At 46.8% G+C, this 18,089-nt stretch overlaps 2 protein-coding genes across 4 annotated transcripts; one reads left to right on the top strand and one right to left on the bottom strand.

Annotated features, from left to right (window-relative positions):
- Positions 1–1,997: 1,997 nt before the first annotated feature.
- r3hcc1l (R3H domain and coiled-coil containing 1-like) lies at positions 1,998–13,580 on the bottom strand. 3 transcript variants are annotated; one of them, XR_014612020.1, is made up of 8 exons: positions 13,494–13,580; positions 12,518–13,024; positions 12,007–12,200; positions 9,974–10,044; positions 9,589–9,684; positions 9,251–9,391; positions 2,342–3,322; positions 1,998–2,241 (listed from the first exon to the last, which is right to left on the bottom strand). XR_014612020.1 is itself a non-coding variant. In XM_084194478.1 (7 exons), the coding sequence occupies exons 2-7, from the start codon at positions 13,013–13,015 to the stop codon at positions 3,267–3,269; spliced, it is 1,056 nt and encodes a 351-aa protein (XP_084050604.1). In that variant the 5' UTR covers positions 13,016–13,024; positions 13,494–13,580; the 3' UTR covers positions 2,000–3,266. The 3 variants fall into 3 exon arrangements, 2 of the variants coding, with proteins under 2 accessions (XP_084050604.1, XP_084050603.1); XM_084194478.1 differs by having other exon boundaries at positions 2,000–3,322; XM_084194477.1 differs by having other exon boundaries at positions 2,000–3,322; positions 12,518–13,019; positions 13,494–13,561.
- A 503-nt stretch (positions 13,581–14,083) lies between these two features.
- Positions 14,084–17,519, top strand: LOC311119820 (cartilage acidic protein 1-like; the record flags this gene model as incomplete). The annotated part of the gene is made up of 7 exons (XM_084194479.1): positions 14,084–14,096; positions 14,467–14,723; positions 15,856–16,052; positions 16,172–16,308; positions 16,808–16,964; positions 17,061–17,195; positions 17,383–17,519. Coding segments are annotated over exons 2-7 (975 nt in total), but the record flags the coding sequence as incomplete, so codon positions are not given.
- Between the last annotated feature and the right edge of the window lie 570 nt (positions 17,520–18,089).

Genomic DNA, 18,089 nt, shown 5'->3' with positions numbered 1-18,089 from the left:
CCACCCTCAGACACACACACTCTGGAAAACGTTTTTACTAAACAAAATTAGGGCATGCACTCAATATGCTGCTTGTTTTAGCTGCGGCATGACGGTGAGATGAGTGTGTTTAAGTTTCAGTCTGACTGCAGCTGTAACGGTGCAGTCAGAAAAAGCTTATTTAGGCCATATTCGAATCAACAACTGAGAGGCTGAGACACGTCAGGCGGCCTACTGTAGAGTCAACAAGCCCCAAATCTGCCTCATATTCATTCAGCGGCAAAACGTAAGAAAACAGACCGAAACAGCGAGGGACAAACTGAACTTGTCCGATGAGAAACGTACATTTTCGATTTCCGTTGCGAAATGTTACGCTACGGTCTGCACTAATGAACACAACCCTGGTCATTAGTTGGAGAAGCATCACAGAGGATATAGACTGGCGGAGCAACTTGAGTCCCTTTGAACTTCCTCTCTTTCCCTCCTCCTCCTCCTTCTTTCTTCGACTTGATTCATTAGGATCCCCATTAGCCAACGCCATGGCGACAGCTAGTCTCACTGGGGTCCAACACATAACGAAAAAGACATTACAGACAAAATACTTTCCAATTTACATACATAAATCCTCATCTTAGCAGTATTAGGGATCTCTCAGCAGAAACTTCATGACTCCCTGTCTGCGTCCAGAATCGCACCCTATTCCCTATATAGTACACTACTTTTGACCAGAACCCTGTGCGGGCCCTGGTCAAAAGTAGTGCACTATATAGGGAATAGGGTGCCATTCCAATCTTAAACACATGGTTGACACTGTGGTTGAATGGTTGCTTGGCAACTACTGCGTGTGAGCCAAACTACCAACCTCCACACCATGACACGTGTGGGCATTGGGTGGGCATGACAGCTGGCATCTCTCCCTATAAAGACCTCCACCATGTATGTGTTTGTGTGTGTGGTCCTCAAGACTGAAGATGAAAGTGTGGAATGGGACAAGCCCTAAGCAGCGTGTGAGAGACTGGCACATTGTGGCTAGTGTGAGAGTGCCAAGCTGGCAGCCCCGTGGCATGTTACCTCCTCATAAAGCCTAAAGCTCTGATATTATCATGGCCTGACCACAGATCTCACACCACGCTATGGCAGGGCTGGGTGTCACAGTGGCTGTTTCTTTCAGTTTCATGTTTATTATCTTTTTCAGTTACCATAGTGTTGTTTCTGGCTTACAGACCGACTCCCCAGCACTGTCGTGGGTCTGTATGGGCCGGAATCCCATCACGCTTTGTCGACTATGCACCTTTTAAAGGCAATGTTCAACCAATGACAGGAGTTGACAGGAGTTGGAACGGAATTGCTCCCAACTCATAAAATATGCACAAACAAATAGACAGGAAGGAGACAGAGACAGAGAGAGAGAGAGGGCGAGGAAGCAAGAGGGAGGGAGAGGCAGGAAGGAGAGCGAGGCAGGAAAGAGAGAGAGAAAGAGTGAGAGGCAGGAAGGAGAGAGAGAGAAAGAGAGGCAGGAAGGAGAGAGAGTAAGAGGCAGGGAGAGAGAGAAAGAGGCAGGGAGAGAGAAAGAGGCAGGAAGGAAAGAGGGAGAAGCAGCAAGGAGAAAGAGAGAAGCAGCAAGGAGAAAGAGAGGGTGAGGCAGCAAGGAGAAAGAGAGAGAGGCAGCAAGGAGAAAGAGAGAGAGGCAGCAAGGAGAAAGAGAGAGAGGCAGGAAGAAGAGAGGCAGAAGAGAGAGAGAGAAAGAAAGGCAGCAAGGTGAGAGAGAGGCAGGAAGGAGAGAGAGATAAAGAGAGGCAGGAAGGGAGGAGAGAGAAAGGCAGCAAGGAGAGAGAGAGAGAAAGAAAGAGTGAGAGGCAGGAAGGAGAGAGAGAAAGGAAGGAGAGAAAGAGAGGCAGCAAGGAGAGAGAGGCAGCAAGGACAGAGAGAGAGAGGCAGGAAGGAGAGAGAGAAAGAGGCAGGAGAGAGAGAGAGAAAGAAAGAGAGAGCAAGAAGAGAGAGGAGAGAGACCGCAAGAAAAGAGAGAGAGAAAAATGATTTATTAAACCACCAATAAGAGAAACATAGTGACAAACCCTGTTCACTGAACAATATAATAGGAAAACTAAAATACATTGTTTTTACAAAAACATTTTTACAAACGTTAGGGTGCAACTGACATCATCATAATGTTATGTGGTGTATCGGTCCTCTCTCATCATTATTAAGTCGTTAGATAGCTGGGCCTCAATGTCTCATTCGTCTCAGGGTAGAAGTGCTGATCTAGGATCAGTTTAGCCTTTTAGATCACAATGAATAGGATTATATGGACTGGTTGGGACCTGATCCTGGATCAGCACTCCTACTCTGAGACGCTTGATACACTGCCCCTAAACTAAAAACAGTTCGCTTTAGCGCTAGCAGAAACTGAGGGAGGAAGATTCAAGATACACTTCCTAAATGAGATTATTTTTATAAGATTAATAAATGTAACATAAATAGGTCATAATTAGTTCCTCCCTATCAGCTGGTAATAAAACAATATAAAAAGTAAATAAAAACAGAATAGGGTATCAGGGTTGGGTTCAATTCCATTTGAATTCCAGTCAATTCAGGAAGTACACCGAAATTCAAATTCTCCTCAATGCCTTTCAATAAGGAAAATGTGGAATTGGAATTTGATTTACTTTCTGAATTGACTGGAATCTAAATGGAATTGACAACAACCCTGGAGAGTACAACACAAGTTCCTATCTGGCATCCGTTGGTTGTTGTTGTTGTTGACAATGATTTCATTACACCTTACACAGGGCCAACGTTTGGTTCCTAGTGAATACGACCCTGGTAAGCCTTCCCTTATTACCCAAACCTCCATATTATCCAAACCTGTCCATATTATCCAAACCTGTCCATTTATCCAAACCTGTCCATATTATCCAAACCTGTCCATATTATCCAAACCTGTCCATATTATCCAAACCTGTCCATTTATCCAAACCTGTCCATATTATCCAAACCTGTCCATATTACCCTGTTATCAATGTTAGTAATGATAATGAATCTAAAGCTGACCAGGTTTCAAGATAAAAACTTCTGGCAACACACTCTGGGCTTTGGCTCAGTCAAGTTCAGTTCAGTTCTGTTCAGTCCAGTTTGGCTTCAGTAGAGCTGCCCTGCGTAGGGGGGAGGGAGGGGTGCTGTGTAGCCCCCATGGTAGGTGAGGAGGGGAGAGGGAACAGAGGTGTGTCTAGTCCGTACGGTGAAGGGAGGATGGGCTGGAGGGTGGTAAGTGGTTCCTTTCCTCTCCGTCAGGCCTTCCCTTCCCAGGCGTCGTCTCTCTGTTTAGCTGCCAGACGCTTCTGCTCTGAAAGACAAAGACCGGACACAGAGACAGAGAGGTTGGTACGAAAGTAGCAATTAATACCACTCGTAGTAGACAATACTATCAACAAGACACACACACACACACACGTTCATGTCTTTAAATGTATGTCAATTGTTAAGTCTTTTTTTTGTCTGTAATGTCTTTCGTTTTGTGTCGGACCCCAGTAAGACTAGCTGTCACCATTGGCGTCGGCTAATGGGGATCCTATTAAATCAAATAACCACACCCAATTACACATAGAATATAGAACGTATATATGATTACATAGAGTGAGGGAAAAAAGTATTTGATCACCTGCTGATTTTGTACGTTTGCCCACTGACAAAGAAATTATCAGTCTATAATTTTAATGGTAGGTTTATTTGAACAGTGAGAGACAGAATAACAACAAAACAATCCAGAAAAACGCATGTCAAAAATGTTATAAATTGATATGCATTTTAATGAGGGAAATAAGTATTTGACCCCCTCTCAATCAGAAAGATTTCTGGCTCCCAGGTGTCTTTTATACAGGTAACGAGCTAAGATTAGGAGCACACTCTAAAAGGGAGTGCTCCTAATCTCAGTTTGTTACCTGTATAAAAGACACCTATCCACAGAAGCAATCAATCAGATTCCAAACTCTCCACCATGGCCAAGACCAAAGAGCTCTCCAAGGATGTCATGGACAAGATTGTAGACCTACACAAGGCTGGAATGGGCTACAAGACCATCGCCAAGCAGCTTGGTGAGAAGGTGACAACAGTTGGTGCGATTATTTGCAAATGGAAGAAACACAAAAGAACTGTCAATCTCCCTCGGCCTGGGGCTCCATGCAAGATCTCACCTCGTGGAGTTGCAATGATCATGAGAACGGTGAGGAATCAGCCCAGAACTACACGGGAGGATCTTGTCAATGATCTCAAGGCAGCTGGGACCATAGTCACCAAGAAAACAATTGGTAACACACTATGCCGTGAAGGACTGAAATCCTGCAGCGCCCGCAAGGTCCCCGTGCTCAAGAAAGCACATATACAGGCCCGTCTGAAGTTTGCCAATGAACATCTGAATGATTCAGAGGAGAACTGGGTGAAAGTGTTGTGGTCAGATGAGACCAAAATCGAGCTCTTTGGTATCAACTCAACTCGCCGTGTTTGGAGGAGGAAGAATGCTGCCTATGACCCCAAGAACACCATCCCCACCGTCAAACATGGAGGTGGAAACATTATGCTTTGGGGGTGTTTTTCTGCTATGGGGACAGGACAACTTTACCGCATCAAAGGGAAGATGGACGGGGCCATGTACTGTCAAATCTTGGATGAGAACCTCCTTCCCTCAGCCAGGGCATTGAAAATGGGTCGTGGATGGGTATTCCAGCATGACAATGACCCAAAACACACGGCCAAGGCAACAAAGGAGTGGCTCAAGAAGAATCACATGAAGGTCCTGGAGTGGCCTAGCCAGTCTCCAGACCTTAATCCCATAGAAAATCTGTGGAGGGAGCTGAAGGTTCGAGTTGCCAAACGTCAGGCTCGAAACCTTAATGACTTGGAGAAGATCTGCAAAGAGGAGTGGGACAAAATCCCTCCTGAGATGTGTGCAAACCTGGTGACCAACTACAAGAAACGTCTGACCTCTGTGATTGCCAACAAGGGTTTTGCCACCAAGTACTAAGTCATGTTTTGCAGAGGGGTCAAATACTTATTTCCCTCATTAAAATGCAAATCAATTTATAACATTTTTGACATGCGCTTTTCAGGATTTTTTTGTTGTTATTCTGTCTCTCACTGTTCAAATAAACCTACCATTCAAATTTAGACTGATAATAATAATAATAATAATAATAATAATAATATGCCTGATCATTTCTTTGTCAGTGGGCAAATGTACAAAATCAGCAGGGGATCAAATACTGTTTTCCCTGCATGAATCATAAGACTGTATATGATTATAGGATGTTACTGTATAAAAAGCACATCCCCACCTTATGAGAATATACTTTTTGGTTGAAAATACATATTTTTGGGGTTGAAAAGATGTTGAAAATACGTATTTCTTGGTTGAAAATGTGTATTTCTTTGTAGAAAATAAGTATTTTTTGGGTTGAAAATACGCATTTTCAATGTCTTGTGCTCCCTGGGCACCAGGGGCAGGGGAGGGAGCGCTAGTTGTATCGAACAATCTAAACAGAGCTTCACACAGACACATAATGTCTATGATCACATAACGTCCTCTAAGTTCACCTGACAACAGAAGATTCCAAGTCATCCATGCCAGAAGACAAACAGAGTCAGTTCCATGAGCTGCCATCCGTCCGGCTCCCTCCTGACCAGGTGAAAGCTATGATCCCTCTTTCAGAGCAGAAGCTTCTGGCAGCTAAACAGAGACAACACCTGGGAAGGGAAGGCCTGACGGAGAGGAAAGGAACCACTTACCCCCCTCCATCCCATCCTCCCTTAACTGAACTAAATGACTATCGCCCCCTAGCACTCACTTCTGTCATCATGAAGTGCTTTGAGAGGCTAGTTAAGGCTCATATCACCTCTACCTTACACCCTAGATCCACTTCAATTTGCTTACCGCCCCAATAAATCCACAGACGATGCAATCGCCATCGCACTGCACACTGTCCTATCCCATCTGGACAAGAGGAATACCTATTTTAAGAATGCTGTTAATTGACTATAGCTCAGCATTCAACACCATAGTACCCTCCAAGCTCATCATTAAGCTCGGGGCCCTGGGTCTGAACCCAACCCTGTGCAACTGGGTCCTGAACTTCCTGACGGGCCGCACCCAGGTGGTGAAGGCAGAAAAGAACACCTCCACTTCGCTGATCCTCAACACAGAGGTCCCACAAGGGTGCGTGCTCAGCCCCCTCCTGTACTCCCTGTTCACCCATGACTGCGTAGCCATGCACTCCTTGATGGAATCATCAAGTTTGCAGACGACACAACAGTAGTAGGCTTGATTACCAACAATGACGAGACCGCCTACAGGGAGGAGGTGAGGGCTCTGGGAGTGTGGTGCCAGGAAAATAACCTCTCACTCAACGTCAGCAAAACAAAGGAGATGATCGTGGACGTCAGGAAACAGCAGAGGGCGCACCCCTCTATCCACATCGACAGGACCACAGTTGAGAAGGTGGAAAGCTTCAAGTTCCTCGGCGTACACATCACTGATTGTCTGAAATGGTCCACCCACACAGAGTGTGGTGAAGGCGCAACGGCTTTTACAGATGCACAACTGAGAGCATCCTGTCAGGCTGTATCACCTACACCGCCCGCAACCGCAGGACTCTCCAGAGGGTGGTGAGGTCTGCCCAACGCATCACTGGGGGCACACTACCTGCCCTCCAGGACACCTACAGCACCCGATGTCACAGGAAGGCCAAAAAGATCATCAAGGACAACAACCATCCGAGTCACTGCCTGTTCACCCCGCTATCATCCAGAAGGCGAGGTCAGTACAGGTGCATCAAAGCTGGGACTGAGAGACTGAAACACAGCTTCTATCTCAAGTCCATCAGACTGTTAAATAGCCATCACTAGGCGGCTTCCACCCGGTTATGTAACCCTGCACCTTAGAGGCTGCTGCCCCATATACATATACATAGACTTGGAATCACTGGCCACTTTAATAATGGAAGACTAGTCACTTTAATAATGTTTACATACTGCTTTACTCATCTCATATGTGTATATACTGTATTCTATTCTACTGTAGTTTAGTCAATGCCACTCAGACATTGCTCGTCCTAATATTTATATATTTCTTAATTCCATTATTTTACATGTGTGTATTTTGTGTATTGTTAGATCTTCCTGCACTGTTGGAGCTAGAAACACAAGCATTTCGCTACACCCACAATAACATCTGCTAAATATGTGTATGTGACCAATAAAATTTGATTTGATGTCACTTGTTAAATCCACCAGAGTGGACTGGTCCTTCTGGCTTTATGTATCTACTTATATATCCTCTGGGAGCAGAAATAAACAACAGGGAAATTATAGAGTAGAGGTTCTGCCCGGCAACACAGAGAGTGAGGACGACTCCGGGAAACGTTTAGCCCGAGGGACGGGAGTGTGTGTCAGCTGTGAGTTCTGCTAACTGACCAGAAACCAAACCCACTCTCTCAGGACCCTGACACACACACACTGTATATGGGTCTCCTCTCTCTCTCAGTGACCCTGACCCACACACTGTATATGGGTCTCCTCTCTCTCTCAGGACCCTGACCCACACACTGTATATGGGTCTCCTCTCTCTCTCAGGACCCTGACCCACACACTGTATATGGGTCTCCTCTCTCTCTCCTGACCCTGACACACACACACTGTATATGGGTCTCCTCTCTCTCTCAGGACCCTGACACACACACACTGTATATGGGTCTCCTCTCTCTCTCAGTGACCCTGACACACACACTGTATATGGGTCTCCTCTCTCTCTCCTGACCCTGACACACACACACTGTATATGGGTCTCCTCTCTCTCTCCTGACCCTGACACACACACTGTATATGGGTCTCCTCTCTCTCTCAGGACCCTGACACACACACACTGTATATGGGTCTCCTCTCTCTCTCCTGACCCTGACACACACACTGTATATGGGTCTCCTCTCTCTCTCAGTGACCCTGACACACACACACTGTATATGGGTCTCCTCTCTCTCTCCTGACCCTGACACACACACTGTATATGGGTCTCCTCTCTCTCTCAGGACCCTGACACACACACACTGTATATGGGTCTCCTCTCTCTCTCAGTGACCCTGACCCTGACACACACACACTGTATATGGGTCTCCTCTCTCTCTCCTGACCCTGACACACACACACTGTATATGGGTCTCCTCTCTCTCTCAGTGCAAGAAGTAGTCACCACCAGCAAACATCTAGTTGTCAGTTCCTCCTGATGATCTGTTCTATATTTGTATCTTGTGAGGACACCACTTTTCCCCCAACAGCTGGTCTTTGGTAGCAAGGCTACACTTAAACGACATGACTGGATCCTATTTCCAGGACGTGCAGTGTGTGTTTATAGAACACTAGATGAGAGCATTGTCCTCAGTCTCTCATGTACTAACTGTAAGTCGCTCTGGATAAGAGCTTCTGCTAAATGACTAAAATGTAATGGTCCTGAGACATCACCATCTGTATCTTCACTCTGACAGAACACCACCCCCTAGTGGTAGCAACATTCAATGACAGCTTACTTCAACTGTCGTACCCAATGATTGATATAAACCCTGGATTGCTGATGCTACTTATTGGCGTGTTAGTGGCTTTGAAGCCACCGGTCTGCCATGTAGGCACTCCCCAGTAGGAGTAGCCCTCCATCGGAATGAACGGAATTCTACAGTATTTCAATTACATGGTTCAAAGACAAAATTACATGTATTTAAGTATTTCTTAAAAACATTTTATTGTATTATTTTTATGTTCAGTTTGAATAATATAATTTAAAAGTATGCATTAAGGTGTCTGTAATAGACTATACTTGTCAAAAACGAATGTAGACATTAATAAATGCATTTCTATAGCTTCCAAAATCTTTTTTACAACGGAGGAGTACCAAAATCGCTTTGCGGTGGCTTCAAAACAGCGCCCCCCGGTTAGTCACCCAGGGTTTATCCACATCATTGGTCATACCCCATCACAACCCCAAATATAAGCCTGTTTTACTCCATTGTTTGTAAACAATATAATTGTGACACTATAAACGCTATATAGCCACAAAACATGGTTAAAACGAGCATTCTGATCTCATGGACAGTCAGTCCTTGCATACATACCTCCGTCTATGAATTTGAGAGTGGTTACATTTCTCCAGCCCCATCCCTCAGCTATTTACCAAAACAAGTGGCGGGGAAACCTCTTGTTATTGTTAGAATTCCAGATTGCCCCTTTAATCACGTACCTCTGGCATCTTGCAGTTTTTTTTTCTCTGCTTCGCGGTGCTCTTTGCTCTGGGGACTCTTGACACCCAGCGCCCCCATCACCAGCCTGCGGGCCAACACTGCACTGGTCTGGGGACGCTCCTTAGTAGGGAGCAGGTAGTCTGGAGGAGAGGAGAGGAGAGGGAACAGGAGATATGAGTGAGAGAGAGAGAGAGTGAGAGAGAGAGAGAGAGAATACAGGAGAGATGAGATGTAGAGGAAGAGAGAACCGGTCAAAGAAGGAGTTCCAGAAACACTCTGAATGATGGAGGATAAAGGAAAGGAAGGACAGATGAATGAAAGAGAGGATAGTTAGTACCTGAGCAGCTGCGAGCCTTTGCCCTGGTGGTGACGGAGGCTTTAGCCAGAGACCTGACCTTCAACAGAGGATGTTTGGTCCTCAGAGCCTCCCGAGCTGACACACACACACACACACACACACACACACACACACAAGAACACGCAGACACAGACAGAGAGAGAGAGAGATGGAGAGTTCAGTTGCTAAATGCTTACCTCAAATGTTGACTTGAGTGTTGACTGAGAAGACAGTTAAGTCAGCTCTACTATTAAAATCATTAACACGTTGACCACTACTTCATTTTACCATCCAAACACCTTTAGAAAAGTTTCACAGAAAAGAGACAGACGGTGCTTTCCATAAGGTATGAAACATGTTCAGTTGTAACCCAGTTGTGACTCACCTGCTATGGGGCTGTTGAAGAGAGCCAGGGCGTGTGTATCGTCCACAAACTGGATGTCAAAGCCTCTCTGCCTACAGACACACAAACACCTTTAACATCTCATCACTACCACATACTGTAGGCTTCCTCTTGGCAAGATGGAGCACCGGCTACCTCTTGACAAGATGGAGCACCGGCTACCTCTTGACAAGATGGAGCACCGGCTACCTCTTGACAAGATGGAGCACCGGCTACCTCTTGACAAGATGGAGCACCGGCTACCTCTTGACAAGATGGAGCACCGGCTACCTCTTGACAAGATGGAGCACCGGCTACCTCTTGACAAGATGGAGCACCGGATACCTCTTGACAAGATGGAGCACCGGATACCTCTTGACAAGATGGAGCACCGGCTACCTCTTGACAAGATGGAGCACCGGCTACCTCTTGACAAGATGGAGCACCGGCTACCTCTTGACAAGATGGAGCACCGGCTACCTCTTGACAAGATGGAGCACCGGCTACCTCTTGACAAGATGGAGCACCGGATACCTCTTGACAAGATGGAGCACCGGCTACCTCTTGACAAGATGGAGCACCGGCTACCTCTTGACAAGATGGAGCACCGGCTACCTCTTGACAAGATGGAGCACCGGCTACCTCTTGACAAGATGGAGCACCGGCTACCTCTTGACAAGATGGAGCACCGGATACCTCTTGACAAGATGGAGCACCGGATACCTCTTGACAAGATGGAGCACCGGATACCTCTTGACAAGATGGAGCACCGGATACCTCTTGACAAGATGGAGCACCGGATACCTCTTGACAAGATGGAGCACCGGATACCTCTTGACAAGATGGAGCACCGGATACCTCTTGACAAGATGGAGCACCGGATACCTCTTGACAAGATGGAGCACCGGATACCTCTTGACAAGATGGAGCACCGGATACCTCTTGACAAGATGGAGCACCGGATACCTCTTGACAAGATGGAGCACCGGATACCTCTTGACAAGATGGAGCACCGGATACCTCTTGACAAGATGGAGCACCGGATACCTCTTGACAAGATGGAGCACCGGATACCTCTTGACAAGATGGAGCACCGGATACCTCTTGACAAGATGGAGCACCGGATACCTCTTGACAAGATGGAGCACCGGATACCTCTTGACAAGATGGAGCACCGGATACCTCTTGACAAGATGGAGCACCGGATACCTCTTGACAAGATGGAGCACCGGCTACCTCTAGACAAGATGGAGCACCGGCTACCTCTTGACAAGATGGAGCACCGGCTACCTCTTGACAAGATGGAGCACCGGCTACCTCTTGACAAGATGGAGCACCGGCTACCTCTTGACAAGATGGAGCACCGGCTACCTCTTGACAAGATGGAGCACCGGATACCTCTTGACAAGATGGAGCACCGGATACCTCTTGACAAGATGGAGCACCGGATACCTCTTGACAAGATGGAGCACCGGATACCTCTTGACAAGATGGAGCACCGGATACCTCTTGACAAGATGGAGCACCGGATACCTCTTGACAAGATGGAGCACCGGATACCTCTTGACAAGATGGAGCACCGGATACCTCTTGACAAGATGGAGCACCGGATACCTCTTGACAAGATGGAGCACCGGATACCTCTTGACAAGATGGAGCACCGGATACCTCTTGACAAGATGGAGCACCGGATACCTCTTGACAAGATGGAGCACCGGATACCTCTTGACAAGATGGAGCACCGGATACCTTAGGGTATCCCTAAGATGAGGTAAGTCGAGGGTTGTGTCCCAAACGGCACTCTATTCCTTATATAGCGCACTACTTATGGGCCCCTGGTCCAAACGAGCGCACTCTATAGAGAATAGGGTGCCATTTAGGATGCAGACAAGCTGTAATTTGGGTGAACTATGCAGGAAAAGATGCCACTGCCAGTATATGTACTGGCAGAGCCATATATATTCTAAATATATATATATATATGTCTCTGTGTACTGGTGAATGACATACTGATAGGAGTAAAGGCTGGTACGTACTGGTAGGCCTGGAAGGATTTGACCAGGTCTTCAGTCTTAAACTCTGTGGGGAAGTCGTAGATTTCTATGATGTTAGACAGCTCATCCTCTCTGAGCTCAGTGTCTCCGTCCCCCTCTCCATCCTGATCCAAGCTGTAGTAGTCAAACCTGGCCTCCTGCACCGGCCGCTTCTTCCTCCCCTGCTTTATGGCCAGCTGAGAGAGGGGAGGGGCAGAGGGGTGTGTGAGTGAGAGAGAGAAAGGTTAAGAGAGGGAGAGACAGAGTGAGAGAGGGTGAGAGAGTAGGAGACTAGTAAGCAAAACAACTAAATAATCCCAACTATAGACAGAACAGTGGATGTGTTACTAACAGCATTGCAGCAATAGTACCACTAATAAGTAGCAGACATACATTGAGTGTTATAGCAGTATTCTAGGGGTGCAGACAGACAGACTCACCTCCTGACAGACACAGGTAGACACAGGCAGACAGACTCACCTCTTCAAACAGACATACACACAGGCAGACTCACCTCCTCTAGCACATGGGGGTCCAAACACTCTCCTTCGTCATCAAAGAGAGCGTCCCAGCTCTCCTCCTCCTCCTCTTCCTCTTCCTGAGGGCCTTCCTCTATCCCCTCCCGGGATCCCCCTTCTCTCTCAGGAGAACTCTCGCTCCCTCCCTCCAGTCGCGAGCCCACAACTCCATCTCCTTCCTGATTGCCTGTAGCAGCCTGTCCATCATTTTGTGGCCCTTTCTCCCCTAGTTTGGCCTCACCGTTTAGGACTCCATTCCCCTCTCCTCCTGTCTTCCCTCCTTTGTCCTTCTTGTTCTTGGCGTTTTTTCGGGCCTTGTCCGTGTAGCGAGGCCTGGGCTTTGGTTTGCCGTCTCCCTGGGTTTGGGCCTTATCTTTGGGGCCGTCCTGCTTCTTCTTGGGCTGGTAGAGGGTCTTGTCTGGCTTCTTGGAGCAGGACGCGGGGGGCTGGGGTTGGGCACTGTCCTCTTGAGGTTGTTCCCCCTCCATCACCATACAACTGTCCTACATAGAAGAGAAAGGAGGGGGCACAAATCATATTAAGGATGCATCCCAAATGGCACTCATTATACATGTGAAGGGGAACATGATAGGTTCATTGAGTAGCTAGGCCTCTCTCTCCAATTCTCTTTAGTTAATTCGCATAACCCCCCTCAGTCATTCAATAGCTAGAAAGCATGCGCCACGGTACATAAACCATTAAAACTGTATGTACAAATCTTACACAACTATACTGTACTAAATGAAATACAAGTCCAAACTGGTTAACAACATTATCTGCTAATTCGTTGTCAGTAACGGGGTTTTGGTGTTTGAGTGATACACTTGGCTGCGTTATGCAGCAGTATGCATTCAGTTTAGCTAGCAATAACCCAAATACACCAAAACACAGAATGCACTGTAGAGCAAGACATTCTATACAATGATTTCTTTAAAATCATAAACGCATATGTCATAAGCATTAGCAAGATACCTTAATCCGTAGTTTATTACTTGGCTAGATATCCACCGTACAACAAACCGCCGGATGCTTAGAATTAGAAGGGGAAAAAACAGTGTCGCATGTATATGACGTTATACTACAATTGCTGCTGGTAATTGTAGTTCTGTTGAAAAAAGACAAGTCATTGGTCGAACCGCCCAATATTAAAAGTATTCCACTCTGATTGGTTAACCACTTACACAAGCGCTTGCACAAAGCAACAACATTGAAGTTGTATAAGACAATTTACACAATGCATCAGAATACAGTAACATCTTCTCATCGGAGCGCGTCCACAGTTTAGGGATAGAACACTGCAGTCCTGCTGTAAACTGATAGAAGGTAAGATTTATGTCTTCTTCTCCCAAATGAATAAACAGCAACACACACACAGGTCCATGTTTTTAAATAAGTGTTCATCTCAGTATTACAGTTGTGATTACCGAATTGCATAACTAACATAATATAATAATAGTATAGAATAGAATGTTTTACAGGTGCATTCAAAACTCATGACGTAATCTTATGCAAGAGATATTCACTGCACGTATGTTTTTTTTGTTTCTATCTATGACAGTTCACTGCATATTTATAGTAAGTATTTTCACTTTTGTGCACTGGTACGCACAATTTTGTATAAGTAATTGTCATATTAGGCTCTTGTGGACAGGGGTGAATAAGAATTTAGCAGTTTGAGGCTATTGCTGTTGTTGAGTCTATGATGTAATACGGTAAATGATGCACAGTAGACTCGTTTTATTGTTCAGTGTGTTTCCTGCTATACTGCTCTCACCAACCTATATTCTGCAGTAGCCTATGCTATGCATGCATGCCCTATGATTCTAATGTGGATATTAAAATATGGTGTTTAAAACCATGTATTAACATAGAGGTTTAAGTTTACATCTAAACACCCTGTAAATTGTTTGCATCTTTAACTAAGCCCATTTGGTGTCTATTGTAGGGTTGGGGAATTTGGATAAATTCCATTTCTGTTCAGATTGTTGTGATGATGCTGCGTTGGTGGGCGGGTCTTCCCCTGCTCCTCCCCCTCCTGGTGCTGTGTGGGCGTGGCTTGGCCCAGAGATCCGAGCCCATGTTCCGGTCGGTGACTGAGACAGTCCTGCCTCCTGACAACCAGCACAACCCCACCCAGCTGAACTATGGGATGGCCGTTACTGATGTGGACGGGGACGGAGACCTGGAGGTGGTGGTGGCGGGGTGAGAGAGGGGAGGGGGGAGGTTAGAGAGAGAGAGAAAAAGTTAGAGAGGGATGGAGAGTTAGAGAGAGAGAGTTAGAGGGATGGAGAGTTAGAGAGAGAGTTAGAGGGGGATGGAGAGGAGAGGAGAGAGTTAGAGAGGGATGGAGAGGAGAGGAGAGTTAGAGGGATGGAGAGGAGAGGAGAGAGTTAGAGAGGGATGGAGAGGAGAGAGTTAGAGGGATAGAGAGGAGAGGAGAGTTAGAGAGGGATGGAGAGTTAGAGAGAGTTAGAGGGGGATGGAGAGGAGAGAGTTAGAGGGATAGAGAGGAGAGGAGAGTTAGAGAGGGATGGAGAGTTAGAGAGAGAGTTAGAGAGGAGAGAAGAGAGTTAGAGAGGGATGGAGAGTTAGAGAGAAAGTTAGAGGGATGGAGAGGAGAGAAGAGAGTTAGAGAGGGATGGAGAGGAGAGAAGAGAGTTAGAGAGGGATGGAGAGGAGAGAGTTAGAGAGGGATGGAGAGTTAGAGAGAGAGTTAGAGGGATGGAGAGTTAGAGAGAGAGTTAGAGAGGGATGGAGAGGGGGATGGAGAGGAGAGGAGAGAGTTAGAGAGAGAGTTAGAGAGAGAGTTAGAGGGGGGTGGAGAGGAGAGGAGAGAGTTAGAGAGAGAGTTAGAGGGGGGTGGAGAGTTAGAGAGAGTTAGAGGGGGATGGAGAGGAGAGGAGAGAGTTAGAGAGAGAGTTAGAGGGGGATGGAGAGTTAGAGAGAGAGTTAGAGGGGGATGGAGAGGAGAGGAGAGGAGAGAGTTAGAGGGATGGAGAGGAGAGGAGAGAGTTAGAGGGGGATGGAGAGGAGAGAGTTAGAGAGGGATGGAGAGTTAGAGAGAGAGTTAGAGGGGGATGAAGTTAGAGAGAGAGTTAGAGGGGGATGGAGAGGAGAGAGCATTCAAAGGCCATCATTGAGTACAGTTTACTGGACCATAGGACTTTACAGGCTATGCATAAATTACCCAATGTTCTCAACCTACACCCATTCTTGGGTACAACGGCCCTAACCTGATCCTGAAGTTAGGGCTGTGGTCAAAGTAGTGCACTATCCAGGGAATAGGGTGCCATTTAGAACTATACCTACTAATGTTCTCTACTTCCATTCTCAGGTACAACGGTCCTAACCTGGTCCTGAAGTATGACCGTGGTCAGCGGAGGCTGGTGAACATAGCGGTGGACGACCGCAGCTCTCCCTTCTACGCCCTGAGAGACCCCCTGGGGAACGCCATCGGGGTGACGGCCTGCGACGTAGACGGGGACGGGCGGGAAGAGATCTACTTCCTCAATACAAACAACGCTTACTCTGGTAAATAACAATAATAACAGCAGGTAAACACAAACAACACCAACAACAATACTTAGCCGAGTAAACAACAACAACAACAATGCTTACTCTGGTAGTCAGTAACAATCTTCTTTTGGAAGGTCGGGCCACATACTCTGACAAGCTCTTTAAGTTCCGTAACGGACGCTTCGAGGACCTGCTGGGTGATGACATCAACGTGCGCCGAGGAGTAGCCAATCGGATGGCAGGACGCTCCGTGGCGTGTGTGGACAGAAAGGTATGCAAACAATCAGTCTATCCATCTAATTATCCATCAATCAGTCTATCCATCTAATTATTCATGAATCAGTCTATCCATTTAATTATGAATCAATCAGTCTATCCATCTAATTATTCATGAATCAGTCTATCCATTTAATTATGAATCAATCAGTCTATCCATCTAATTATTCATGAATCAGTCTATCCATCTAATTATTCATGAATCAGTCTATCCATTTAATTATGAATCAATCAGTCTATCCATCTAATTATTCATGAATCAGTCTATCCATCTAATTATTCATGAATCAGTCTATCCATCTAATTATTCATGAATCAGTCTATCCATCTAATTATTCATGAATCAGTCTATCCATCTAATTATTCATGAATCAGTCTATCAATTTAATTATGAATCAATCCATCCTCTCACTATTTTCTCTGGCCATCTCTGTGTGTCTGTCTGTCGTCTATCTGTCTGTCCGTCTCTCCCCCCCTTTTTCTCTCTCCTGTAGGGTACAGGGCGTTATGCTGTGTATGTAGCTAACTATGCCAGTGGTAATGTTGGTCCCCATGCCCTGATAGAGATGGACGAGGCAGCCAGTGACCTGGCCAAAGGCATCATCGCCCTGTCTGACGTAGCAGCACAGGCCGGGGTCAACAAGTACACAGGTACTAGACAAGAGTGAATGGAATAAGTGTGTGTGGGCTTACCCATCTCAAACCAATACCTTCTATATAATTTATCTGTTTGTCTCCTTCCACCAGGTGGGCGTGGTGTAGTGGTTGGACCAATCCTGAGCCAGAGCAGCTCTGACGTGTTCTGTGACAACGAGAACGGACCTAACTTCCTGTTCCGGAACAATGGAGACGGAACTTTCACTGACATGGCTCAACAGGCAGGTGTGTGTGTCGAGGGTGGGTGTGTGTCGAGGGTGGGTATGTGTCGAGGGTGGGTGTGTGTCTAGGACAGGTGTGTGTGCCAAGGGTGTTTGTGTGTCTAGGGTGTGTGAGGAAGAAGAGATAATTGGGCCATAGCCATGATCTCTGCATAGTTGTTCTTATGACAGTGATGTGGCTCCCCCTGTAGGTGTGGAGGACCGCCACCAACACGGCCGAGGCGTGGCGCTGGCAGACTTTAACGCTGACGGAAAGACTGACATCGTCTACGGAAACTGGAATGGCCAGCACAGACTGTACCTACAGGACAACAACCAGAGATTCAGGGTGAGGGAGGGGATGGATGGAGGGAGGGAGGGAGGGAGGGAGGGGATGGAAGGATTGGGGGAGGGAGGTGGCTGAGGGAGATAAGGAGGAATGGGACGTCATGGATGGGATGGATGGTTGGAGAGGAGTGGGGATTGAAGGAGGATGGGAGAGGGAGGGAGGTAGTGGGATAGAGCAGAGGAAATGGGCTAAAAGGGAAGTGGATTAAACCCTCTCTGTTCCCTCCCTCTCTCTATCTGTTCCCTCCCTCTCGCTCTCTCTGTTCCCTCCCTCTCTCTCTCTCTGTTCTCTCTCTCTCTGTTCCCTCCCTCCCTCTCTCTCTCTCTCTGTTCTCTCTCTCTCTCTGTTCCCTCCCTCCCTCTCTCTCTCTGTTCCCTCCCTCTCTCTCTCTCTGTTCTCTCTCTCTCTGTTCCCTCCCTCCCTCTCTCTCTCTCTCTCTGTTCTCTCTCTCTCTCTCTCTCTCTCTGTTCTCTCTCTCTCTCTGTTCCCTCCCTCCCTCTCTCTCTCTGTTCCCTCCCCTCTCTCTCTGTTCCCTCCCTCCCTCTCTCTCTCTGTTCTCTCTCTCGCACT

This window comes from Coregonus lavaretus (assembly GCF_964263955.1).
Source record: "Coregonus lavaretus genome assembly, contig: HAP1_SCAFFOLD_8223, whole genome shotgun sequence".
Taxonomy (NCBI): domain Eukaryota; kingdom Metazoa; phylum Chordata; class Actinopteri; order Salmoniformes; family Salmonidae; genus Coregonus; species Coregonus lavaretus.
Note: the sequence above shows the minus strand (reverse complement) of the source record. Positions and strands in the feature narration are given on the sequence as shown.

Coding starts and splice junctions, on each gene's coding strand:
- r3hcc1l (XM_084194478.1), bottom strand. CDS start 13,015: ATGGTGATGGAGGGGGAACAACCTCAAGAGGACAGTGCCCAACCCCAG. Junction 9,685..9,973: donor CTTCAACAGCCCCATAGCAG/GTGAGTCACAAC, acceptor TGTGTGTGTCAG/CTCGGGAGGCTCTGAGGACC. Junction 9,392..9,588: donor AAAGGCTCGCAGCTGCTCAG/GTACTAACTATC, acceptor CCTCTCCTCCAG/ACTACCTGCTCCCTACTAAG.